This window comes from Barbus barbus (assembly GCF_936440315.1).
Source record: "Barbus barbus genome assembly, chromosome: 12".
Taxonomy (NCBI): Eukaryota; Metazoa; Chordata; class Actinopteri; order Cypriniformes; family Cyprinidae; genus Barbus; species Barbus barbus.
Window position 1 is genome coordinate 10557803 of NC_136740.1, and position 12227 is coordinate 10570029.

General features: G+C 36.3%; 1 protein-coding gene across 1 annotated transcript; it reads left to right on the forward strand.

Moving 5' to 3' along the window:
• Positions 1-510: 510 nt before the first annotated feature.
• On the forward strand, positions 511-12227 carry LOC306878309 (grainyhead-like protein 2 homolog). The gene is made up of 16 exons (XM_079430578.1): positions 511-793; positions 1521-1707; positions 1810-1868; positions 2261-2606; positions 2743-2801; positions 3451-3607; positions 3702-3813; positions 6572-6666; positions 9064-9222; positions 9514-9601; positions 9863-9999; positions 10234-10271; positions 10888-10964; positions 11048-11133; positions 11356-11420; positions 11508-12227. Exons 1-16 carry the CDS (start codon positions 777-779, stop codon positions 11620-11622), a joined length of 1797 nt encoding a protein of 598 aa, XP_079286704.1. The 5' UTR covers positions 511-776; the 3' UTR covers positions 11623-12227.

Below are 12227 nucleotides of genomic sequence, written 5' to 3' on the forward strand. Positions count from 1 at the left end.
ACATTTGAAGCTTTTAAAACAGAGCCACACCTGTTAGTCTAACAGACACTTTTATTTGCAGCCCTAACAAACAAATAGCAGTCTGCTAGTCAACAATACCTGTATTTGGATAGGCTCAGACAGACGGCCAAACGTGAACAAACATTCCCTTTCCCAACAAGAAAATGGAAACAAAAGTCATATTTCATTATTATTATTATTAACTGCTCTGCCAGCTGCAATGTTATGTACAGACCTAAACATCTTGCTCCTCAATACGTCACAGAGCTTCTCCAATCATTTGTTTAATAAATAAAAAATTATATCTAGGTTATTTAGAGATTAATCCGTATTTAAACATTTCCCATAAAACACACCTCTCGAGAAATATCTGCGCAATCAGTGAAAAACTCGGATGCATGTTTTAACAGTATGAGCGCGCAGGTGGCTGCCACGCCTTCTTTTTACTTTACAGCCAATCGCCGTCGCCGAATCAAAGCAGCTGCACGGCGATTGGCTGACTCGCCCCTCCTCCAGGTAACGAGAGCGCACCTTTGCTTGCTCACAATGACAGTCACCTTGAGACTTACCAGAATTAACACAATTTTCTGCTTGATCCTGAATGTTTGGCTGCTCTCCTTTGTGCGGAACAGACGGAGGATGCTGTAATGAGTGTCGGATGCGAGAAGTTGTTTGACCTGTAGTCCGAGTTTTCTTTCAGCCGTTCCCCGCGACTCACCTGCCGCATCTTCACCGACCTGAAAGTCCAGTTTCACTGTGGGAGCCCAGCAGTGCACATGGCTCAGGAAGAGAAGTAAGTCACCAATATAAACACTGATGCAGTTTATAAGAAACATAAGTCTGTTATATAGCAGCAAGCTGTTTGGAATTTCATGACATTTATGTCCCTAATATGTGATGTCATCGCAGCAGGTCGTTTTGTTTGATAAAATTAAAAGTGAATATGTTTCAGCATGCTTCGATCCCATGGTTCGTTATTACACTACCTAAAGGTAAATCTAAAAAGAAAAGAGGTCCTAGAATAGAACCTTGTGGAACTCCACTATATTTTACTATAGTTGCTAACTTTATTAATATTTTTTTCTAAAAAATCTATGTAGATACAGTAAATTGCAACATCAAAGAACAAGTGTGACATATTGCTTTTATTTTCTTTACCTTTTCCTCTTATGGCTTGTTTTTTTGCTGCAGTACATCTGTAACGGTGGGCCTGGGCAGGTGGCTTATATTAGCTAACATCCTTGTACAGCCCCTCCCATGTAACCCTTCCTCATTGTAGTATCAATATCCAGAAGGATATAGTCCATTGTTCCCCCGAAAATAGCAATTGTGTGGAAAATGTAAAAGGATAGTGTTGGGAATTTCAGTTGTATGCTCTAACCCTTGGTAAACTTCATCAACCCTAAGGTACAGAGATAGGTGGTATATATATATATAGCAAATAAATGCTATAAATAAAATATATACTATACATGTATATCTTTCCTAATGAACTTTTATTAATAATTTCATTAATTCAGTAAGCGTCTGGTGGTGGTGGTCCCTAATGACATGAATATTCCATCACGCCGTGACTTCACAAGTGAAGATGAGGCATGGAAATCATACTTGGAGAATCCATTGACTGCTGCCACCAAGGCCATGATGAGCATTAATGGAGATGAGGACAGTGTGGCTGCCCTGGGAATCCTTTATGATTACTATAAGGTCAGAAATCCTCTGTAACACTTCAGAAGAAAACTAATGTGCCTGTTGTGTACATATATACAAATGTATAGTCAGGACGTTATACTATTTATTTTCCATTAGGTTCCTAAAGAGAAGAGGCTCTTGCCAGTACCCAAACCTCCAGAAGATCATGAAAAGAGGTCAGTCCAACACAGTTTTTTTTTAGGTCCGAAAGTCTGAGATCACTTGTGAAAATGCACCTGTTTTCAATTTTTTGAAATGAATACATTTTAATTTCAAATTAAAAGCATAACAATTTGAGGGAAATTTTGAACTGAAGAATTAGCATAAACTTCAGAACATATTCGTGATACATGTCGTGATGCATGTTGTTGCATGATTTTTGCTTATTAGTGAATGTAGAATCTTAAATATTTCTTCATTTTAAGCCATAGATTTCCTGTTTTAATTTTTAACTTTATTTCCAGGAATGAATGAATGAATGAATGAATGAATGAATGAATGAATGAATGAATGAATGGCCATGTTCCAATTGGAATCATTTGGACTAATTCATTTGGGTTTCTTTCAGTCGCATCAGTCAAGATGGCCTTGAGTCCTCAGAGAATCGTATCCAGGTCCTGAAGTCACTTCCTGTCAATCTGTCCTTGAATACTGATGTTCACAGTGCAGAAAATAAACAAGACCTGTTCGGTCCAGTGCCGGTTGAGGAGGGTGTCGAGGCCACTGTGAAGGCTGAGGTTTACGCTCAGGCATTCTCCCACCATCACCATCAGCAGGGGGTTCAGTATCAGCGCATGACCTACCATCAGCCTTTACAGGATACAGCAAGCATCAGCCACGACAGATACATGAAGGACAGACAGTGCAGTACACCGGATAGCACCTATGAGGACTCCTACCCTGAGGAGACTATGGTGAGCTTTCTGTCAGTTGAAAACATCTCAGTTTACTACTCATCATTAAACATTGAGAATAATATGTAAACCTAAGGCAGTTAAGACCAATTTGTTATTCAGTAGGTTCATACTTCTGTCATATATTCTTTTTCAGAAGTACAGGGTGCCCACCACACTAGGAGCAGACAATTTCTCCCAGGAGCATTCGGGAATGTAAGAGCAGCATGCCAAACACTTGATATTCATTGATTTACACTACCGTTCAAAAGTGTGGGATCAGTAAAATGTGTTAAATGTTTTTGAAAATGGTCTTGTGTTCACAAAAGCTGCATTTATTTGATCAAAAATACAGTAAAAAAAAATAGTGTGAAATATTATTAAAATAATTTCTATTTTAATATATTTTAAAATGTAATTTATTCCTGTGGCCAAGCTGAATTTTCCGCATCATTACTCCAGTCTTCAGTGTAAATGACTCTTCATTCTAATATGCTGATTTGCTGCTCAAGAAACATTAATTATTATGATTATTAATGCTGAAATCAGTTGTGCTGCCTAAAATTTGTGTACAAAATATAATAAAAAAAATTCAGGATTCTGTCACATTTTATCATATTAATGCATCTTTTACATTTTTTCCAGCAATGCATGACAGAATTGAAATTCTACACTCAAAACATATGGCAGACATGCCAAAATCATAGTTGAATATTAGACATGATTTTTTTACTTGCATTGATGGTATACAGTAGCTCACCGCTATAGCATAGCTCACTGCTGTCTTTATTCACAAATGTGGACAAAGTGATTTTCTTTCTGTTATGATTTCCATTCACACAACAGTTTTTCTGTCCACTCCTAGAGATATATTCCAGTACAGTATAGAAGCAACCCGTTCGGTCCGTGAGAAGGCCGGCGAGGGGCCGATGATCTATCTGAACAAGGGCCAGTTCTACGGCATCACTCTCAGTGAGACTGGGGCCAACAAGGGCCTTCGACATCCCATCACTAAAGTGCGGGTGAGTTTTGCTGTTACCATGACAACCACTCTCAACTCTGTAATATAATTGATATTAAGGACCAGAATCATTGTAACACAACTGTCTTTCTCAGAGTGTGGTGATGGTGGTGTTTGGACAGGAGAAATGTCGAGATGAGCAGCTAAAGCACTGGAACTACTGGCACAACCGTCAGCACACGGCCAAACAAAGAGTCCTTGACATAGGTGGGCATCTGCTTTACATGTGAATCTTTTACATATGTCTGAAAGGTGCACATTAGCTCAATTTTAAAGCACATTTAAACATTCACTTTCAAAGTGCTGTCTAATCGATTAATTGTGATTAATCGCATCCAAATAAAGGTTTGTGTTTACATAATATATATATATACATATAAATATACACGGTACACACAGATATAATATGTAAATACAAACTTTTATTTTGGATGCAGTTAATCACGATTAAACAGCACTTTTAAAGTGAATGTTGTTTACCTGAAAAATGTGGCAAAAACTTTTTTTTTTTTTTATTCAGCGTGGCAAATCTGCACGACCAACTTGAATCCATTGCGAAATCGTACCTGCATGTACTGAAAAGAAAATTTACATAAGATAAGTCTTGTTTTCTAAAAAATGTTTCAAAATTAAGTGATTTTATTCTTGAAACAAGAAAAAGTCTGAAAGTGGGCTAAGAAAAGTAAACTTGTTTTCTCTTTAAATTAAGTTTATGTTCTTACCCCATTGGAAGATATTTTTCTAGTTTTGAGTCACTTAATTTTGATCCGTTTTTCAGGAATCGGTAAGTTTGCTTCTCAAGTAAAGGTATCTTAATTTAAGAATGTTCACAGAAGAGTAAGAAATAATTTAATTTTGGGCTTTTCCCACAAAAACTTACCGAACAATGGCAAATAGTACAATACCTTAACACTTAACCTAACCAGTGTGTTTTTGTTGGTGTGACTCTATGTTTGCGTCATTATATGCTTTTTTTTCCACCTCTTTTATGCTCTGCGTCTGTATCCCTGGGATACTGGATAACTAGAGTCCCTTCCTTTTGTTCATCTTCTTTCTTCCTGGTTTCTCATTTGTTTTATTTGAGGTGTATCCTAAAAAAGGGGTCTGCAACTTTAGTACAATGCTTAAGGCAAAGTCTTCCATCATAACTCCCAGTTGGGAACCATAAGGACAATGAGGGGTCAGGTTAAGGAAGGGGGGTTTTGACACCTGAGGGGCACTGCGATGGTCTTCTCCGTGGCAGCTGGCAGCCTGACGTGGTTTGGGCATGATTTTGGAAGACCGAAACCCGATCTGCTGATCCTGATGTTGTCCTGATTTGAATAACAGTATCCAGGGATTTTTCATAGAGCCTGAGGCAGAAGATCAGGATTTGAATAGGAGCGTTAACCGTTTGGGGGCAGGCAGAATCCTCAGACAGGCGGGGGCTTGGGAAAGGGTCCTGCTCTTTTGTAAATGGGAGGCTTGAGTAACATCTGCCATACATTTAAGCGGTGTTGTATTTACACAGCAGGCAGGCACTGTGAGGTGAAGCGTGTAACAGAACGCCTGCGTCTGAGGTCAAAATGCGTCCCGTTGTGGGTTTTTTTTTCTTCAAATTATTAAATGACTCTGAATATAAACTGAAGTGCTCAAATTTGTTTGCAGCTTTGCATATTATATACATATTGGCTCAGGGCAAAACAAGTAAAATATCTCTTTCTCACATTTATCTTATCTTCATAATACAGTGGGGTGTAAAGTCTTGTGTGGCAAAAATGTAGCATTTTGCCACTAATATTATCAGTATAACAATTTGAGCGACAAGTTGAACTTGAAAATTGACATGAATTTGACAAATGCTCAGTATTTGGTATGTCCAGCCTTTGCTTTAACAAGAGCACCTGAGCTGGCAAAACCTGATGATCATGTTATCCAGCATGATTCGAGAATCAGAAATAAGAGCATCTTGTGCTTCAGTGAAAGCAATAAAATCTGGACTTTTGCACAAAAGATTTTAAAAGGTCCCAAACTTGATTAGAAAAAAAAATAATGTAGATACTTAAATATTTCTATGTATATTAAATGTTATTATTTTTGCATATAATGTCTTGTTTTAAAATATTAAAAATAAGTAAAGAAAATAAATGCAATTGATTAGTTTAAGATTGTTGTCTGAATTTAATTACATTTGATTTTATTCAACGTATATTATTTTAATGTATTTTATTTTATTTATTTTAAATTGATCTAATTTAGAATCCCAGATTTTACATTTCAAAATAAAGTATTTGTTATTCAATATATCTAAATATTAATTAGATATTTTATTTATTTAATTAAATCATGCATGCCAAATTTTTGCCAGAAATTCCAGATGAAAATTTTATTTTAGTTGTTTAAATTTTTACATTTATTTGATTCATTTTACTTTATGCAGTTTATTTTATTTATCTAAATAAGATCTTAAATTGTAGATTTAAAAAAATGTAGTCAAAAATATTTATTATCTTTTTCTATTTTATTCTATTATTTCTTCGACTGTTTTATTGGGAACACTTTAGTGTAGGGACCGATTCTCACTACTAACTAGTTGCCTATTATTAACATATTAGCTGTTTATTAGTACTTATAAAGCACATATCCTACCCAATACCTAAACTTAACAACCTACCTTACTAACTATTAATAAGCAGCAAATTAGGAGTTTGAGCAAAGGTCGTAGTTAATGGTTTGTTAATAGCGATAATTTGACCTTAAAATAATGTGTGACCGTTTTGTTTTATAACTTAATTCAAATTAATTTATTTAATTTGGTTTAATATTTTTTTTTAAATCTAAATAAGATCTGGAATCTCAGATTTCCTATGTGGCCTCAGACATTTATTTAACCATACTACACTTAAGGTATTAAAGAAAATATAAGTAATGCCAGAAATTTTGCTAAAATTACAAATGATTACTAATGTCATGTTTCACCCCTCAGCTGACTATAAAGAGAGCTTCAACACAATTGGCAACATCGAAGAAATCGCTTACAATGCTGTGTCCTTCACCTGGGACGTCAATGAGGAGGCAAAGGTGAGGCTTCAGCTTGGATTCTCCGAGCTTTTACTGGAATCTTAAGTTTTCTGTGTGCAGGTCAAGATGAAGTTGTGTGATAACAGCCGTTGAGCCTGAGGAGACATTACAGCTCCCTTCTCCTCCTCTTCACTGAGCATCCTATTCACTGTCAGGAGGATTTTTTCTTCTTAGTTCCAGTACTTAACAAGCTTATTTAAGTGCACGCTTAAGGGAGGAGATCCACCCAGTGCTCATGGTCAATATTTGTCTTTAAAACTAGGCTTTTGAAGTAGCCTGATGTGTCATTGTAATAGCCGGTGGAAATCTTAATAGCAAATTCCCTACCTCTAGAAATCATTTTGTTTTGTTTTGCAGTTTCCTAATTCAGATAATGTATATAAAATATATGGTGTTTCCTGAGAATTTTTAATAAAGGTTTGCAGAAATATAAACATTTACATGCCTTCAATTTGAAGAGCCAACTGATGATGATTTGATAATGTTGGAGGATGTTGTAAGATTTCAGCATTACTTTGTATTTGTTCAGCCATCGTTTGCTCACATGCACCCACATGCACACAGAAAGCCAGACCCCACACTAGACAGATCGGTTGTGAAAGATTTGTCTGTGTTCACAGTTGCTAACTGATTCCTGTCAGAATTGATCACGTGGTCCTGAGAACGCAAGTGGTTCTCATAACATCGAACAACAAGCTCCTCTATGAAACAACAGCTACAGGCACAGACATGAAAGCACGGGAGACCTTCAGTGGGAAACTATTTTCACCTCTGGCTGAAAGATTCGCTACCTTTCATCTTTCAACAGTCGTTTTTCCAGTGTCTCTTGATATATTGGCATAAGACAGGTTACAGTTGGGAATATTTCAAATCAATTGAGTTTTTCTTACTATTTGAATAAACCACAGAAAGCCACACAATGATAGAGTGGTTGTGTGGTTTTCGTTGTTGCCATTCAGAGATTTTAAGATTGTGAACATATTCAACACAGAAGATATATTATTCACTGTTAAAGGTCACAAGTCTATACAGAAGCTGGATGGATGTTTTTGAGATTAAAGCTAGACTAGTGCTAAAAAAGATTTGACATGAACTGCTGTGCTTTATTCAGGGGCGTCGTTGGGAATTCTGGGCCCTGTACACTGACTTTGCTATGGGCTACCGGGATAGCGTTCAGTGGGGGGAGGGGGGTCGCGATGGGCCCTGTTACTCTGTCCCACTATTACCCCCTGTCCCACGCCCCGGGCTTTATTTACCATTTTGCTCAAATCTTGGAGGCCATCCAGTAATAGCTTTTTATTCCGGATTATTCTAATAATCAAACAGTCTGTAAAGGTTCACACTGAGGTGTGTAATTTCACTACCACCTCTTATCACCACTAGCAAACAGAATTGCAAAAATAATGATTTTCAAACATGTTTCCCAAACGCTCCCTGTGTCTGCCATTGGTCGAACAGATTGACACACCACATTAGTATGCCAATGGTTGAAACAATGATGCTAGTATTGGAGCTTTGCAGCACTTTTTTGTGTCTTGTGCATCTTGTGCATGCGCACCGCATTTTTAAAGCACAGTGTTGAGTTTTTAAAAAAACAGTTTAGGGTTGGTTGACAGATGCTTTTTTTTTTGGTAAATGTGCAAGACGAAAGTATTTGTCTAAAACTTAATTCAAAAGAAGTTTTAAAAACAAAAACAAGGAGTGCAAGGCAGTGGAGGCAGCTGTTTTTTTTAGTTAAACTTATTTTAACTTGCGGGTCTATTAGTGCGCTGTTTTCTAGAGATAAATCGTAAAAACATCCTATTTGAACAGCCCATTACTGCACTGTTTTCTAGTTTTTTAAATGCACAAACACGATCTTATGCGTTTTTATACACGTTCTGTGTGAATGGATCCTTACTGCAACTTTGTTGTTGTTGTGAAATGCAAAAACATGCTCTGTATACACAACCCTTACAGAACAGTTTTCTGTTTTTTAAACTCAGAAAACATGTCATGTGTGAACAGCCCCTTACTGCAATGTTTTCTAAATGTACTTTTACAAGAATGTAAAAGCATTCTTGAATTGCTGCTTACTGTGCTGTGCTTGTTTTTTGTTTTGTTCGCAAAAACATGTTCTGTGGAAAGAACCCTTACAGTACTGTTTTCTATTTTTAAATGCAAAAATGGGTTCTGTGTGAATGTCCCCTCACTGTTTTGTTGAGTTTTTTCTAGTTTTAAATTCTGCGAGAACATTCCCTTTATAGCTAAGCAGCTTGGTGGAAAAGCTGCCCCTGGCTCTTTTGTCATAAGATAATAAGACATGGCCATACATGCCTGGCAATACTTGACCTTTTCCAAGCTCAGAAATGCATGTTTTGTCAAGCTGATTTGTGTATGATTTTGTTTTTTTTCCAGGTTTTCATTACGCTGAACTGTCTGAGCACCGATTTCTCCTCACAGAAGGGAGTCAAAGGTCTTCCACTTATGATCCAGATTGACACGTACAGTTACAACAACAGGAGTAACAGGCCCATTCATAGAGCCTACTCACAGATAAAGGTCTTCTGTGACAAGGTCAGTGTGATTGTTATGGGTCAAACACCTCAAGTTAAGTCAAGGACCTGACTTATTTTATATAAGTATTACAGTGGACATTTTCTGTTTGCCATTACCATTTCTTGTAATGGCTGTAATGATGTGACCTTATGTTGTGTAGTTATTTTTGCATTGCAGTTCATTTATCATTGGAATTAACTACTTTATATACTAAACTTAGTTAATAGTGCTTTTTTATTTGTTAATTTCTTTTATCTGTGTAACAACAACAATAGCCAGTATGATCACACAAACATCTCTTCTGTACAGGGAGCTGAGCGAAAAATTCGTGATGAGGAGAAAAAGCAGCTTCGGAAGAAGGTCAAAGGTCCGGCTGTTGGCAACCATGGTCATGATGGTGAGAGTTCTGTCAGTCAACCATACATTTGTTTATATAATGTAGTGTCATTATCTATCATGTATCTATGATTTTACTCTGAACATGGATAAAATGCACGTAGGCATTTTGCGATGAGTAAGAATATGAATTAAAAACAATTTTGCATCACAGGTTTTGACCTAATATGACAATGTCTTCTATGAAACATGACTATGTGTGTTTTTCTGCATCAGCTTGCTGATTTTGACTTGAGTCATTGCTTTTCTTTCACTCTATTAGGTAAGAGAGGAAGTTTTGCTACTTTAGCTCAAAAGAGGCCAGATATTACGCTCTTTAAAACTATGACAGACCTGGAGACCCAGCCTGTCCTCTTCATCCCTGATGTCCATTTGAACAACCTCCAGAGAGCCGGTCAGGTGAGGATGAATGCCGTTCTCAATGTGACACTGAAGTTGTTTCAGTGCTAAATTGTTCAGAACTAATTATTAAGGCGTAGTCTCTTAGTAATGACTAGATTATAGTGCTTTAAATTATTCAAGTGGGTGTAATCTCTCTCTAACTGAATTATCAATAGTCGTTGCTTATACTTTTGAGCATATTGTGAAAGCATTTTCAGTTTTAAGTCTCTATAACCTTTTGTTTTCTCTTAGGTGTTCAGTTTTGGCGTTGAAGAAGTGGAGAGTGATGGGTGAGTGCATTTAATGTCCTGGTTTAATTATAATAGAATTACTATTGGTATTGCAATGCAATGCAAGATATGGCTTTATAGTAATGGTTATGTGCTCAGTATCAGAGGATAGTAATTAGCCAGTGTTTTATTGCTATCTATTTTCCCTATTTTTATTTTCAGATTACATTTGCCATCATCCAAGACTCACTTAAATTAAATGTAACTTAAATACTATACGTTAGCACTTTTGAGTTTATCTTTAGCAAACTTCAACAAGAATATCAATTTTCATACTGTACATAATAACGTTGTGAGGTCTTAGTTTGCCTGATTTTAGTTGTTTAGTGTTTTACTTGTCATTTATTTATACAAAATAATGTAACGTTTTATTATGAGACATTTATTGGCTTTTGACCATAACATGAAAATATTTAGGCTATTGTTTTATTGTCTTTTTATTAATTTAATTGTATATTCGGTATGGTTTTAATTCATTCATAAAAATACATCTCATAGGAGAAATGTCTTTCAAAGTCCCTCAAGCATCAGACCAGTTTTGCATCTGTTTCTTGCAGTATAACTGTAGCATTGAAAGGCATTATTATAATCATAAACTTGTTCATCTGTTTCTCAGTGTGGCCATGAAAAGACCATTCCGGTCATCAGAGGATATTTCTCCACCCGCCAAATACAGCAGAGAGGAAAGGAGAGGTATGATTTACTGCACGTGTGAATCGAGTCAATAGAATGTGTCCCAATCTTCTATATGAATTCTTAAGGATATTTTTCTGCAGTCCTGCTGTATGTAAGAAGAGAAACTGATGAGGTTTTTGATGCACTGATGCTAAGGTCCCCAACACTGAAAAGTTTGCTTGAGGCAGTAAGTACAGTGTCACGCAGTACAGCACATGGGATGAACACTTTGATTCTTAATGGACAGGAGTGAATAGGTTTTACACTGCATTTGGTAGCAGATCAGATTACTTTCCATGGAATACAACAACAGAGACGGAAATAAGCTGCCATTCACAGAGGCTTGTCAGAAGATTTTCTGTTTAAGCTGCTGTTTGGATTAATTTTTCTTTTTCTTTTTTTCTCCAAGTTATCAGGCAAATATTCTGTTCCTGTGGAGAAAATGACTAAAATCTACAAGAAAAGCAAGAAAGGGTGAGTAAACAGTGCTAAAAAAAGACTAATATATATATATATATATAATGAATAGTATTAAATTTTTCATTTTCATTCAACCACTAGTATTCTGGTCAACATGGATGACAACATTATTGAGCACTACTGCAACGAGGACACATTCATACTTTCCATTGACAATCAAGCAGACTGTTTCCGGGTGACTCTTTCTGAAATTTAAATGTTATTGCCACAATAACACACTTCTACTGGGAGAACTTATGTTACCCTGAAGCAGCACACAATTCATTCTATGCATCTGTTTGGTTCTTATGAGCTCTGTATTAGAAGAGGAAACTGCGTTCAGAAGTCGTTGACTGGGGACCTGCTTGTACAGTTTAACTCGTTTAAATAAACTTTATGATGGACAGTCTGAACTACACATAAAATGCTCTTCCAAAACACTATAAAATGCCAGTCGTGTTTTATGGCTTTTGTTCTTTGATATGCTGTCTCCCCCTTGAGGCCAACAGTGTGAAGCCCTAAAAAAGTACCAGATTCTTGCATGCATTCAGTCCTTTCCTTAATCAATTATTGCATAATATTTGAACATAAGAGATCTATATAGATACTCTTATTCTAAGAAGACATTGTGTTGTAATATGCACAACAAATAGCAATCATTGATGAATGCCCCAAATGCTACACTGTACTTTACCTTATGTGTTACATGAATGTATAGTTTACACATTTTCCTCATCTTGAAGTTTTGATGTCTTTATAAAAAAATAACACCTTGTAAATATTTTTTATGGTTTTATTTTATCAGTTGCATAAACAAAGTCC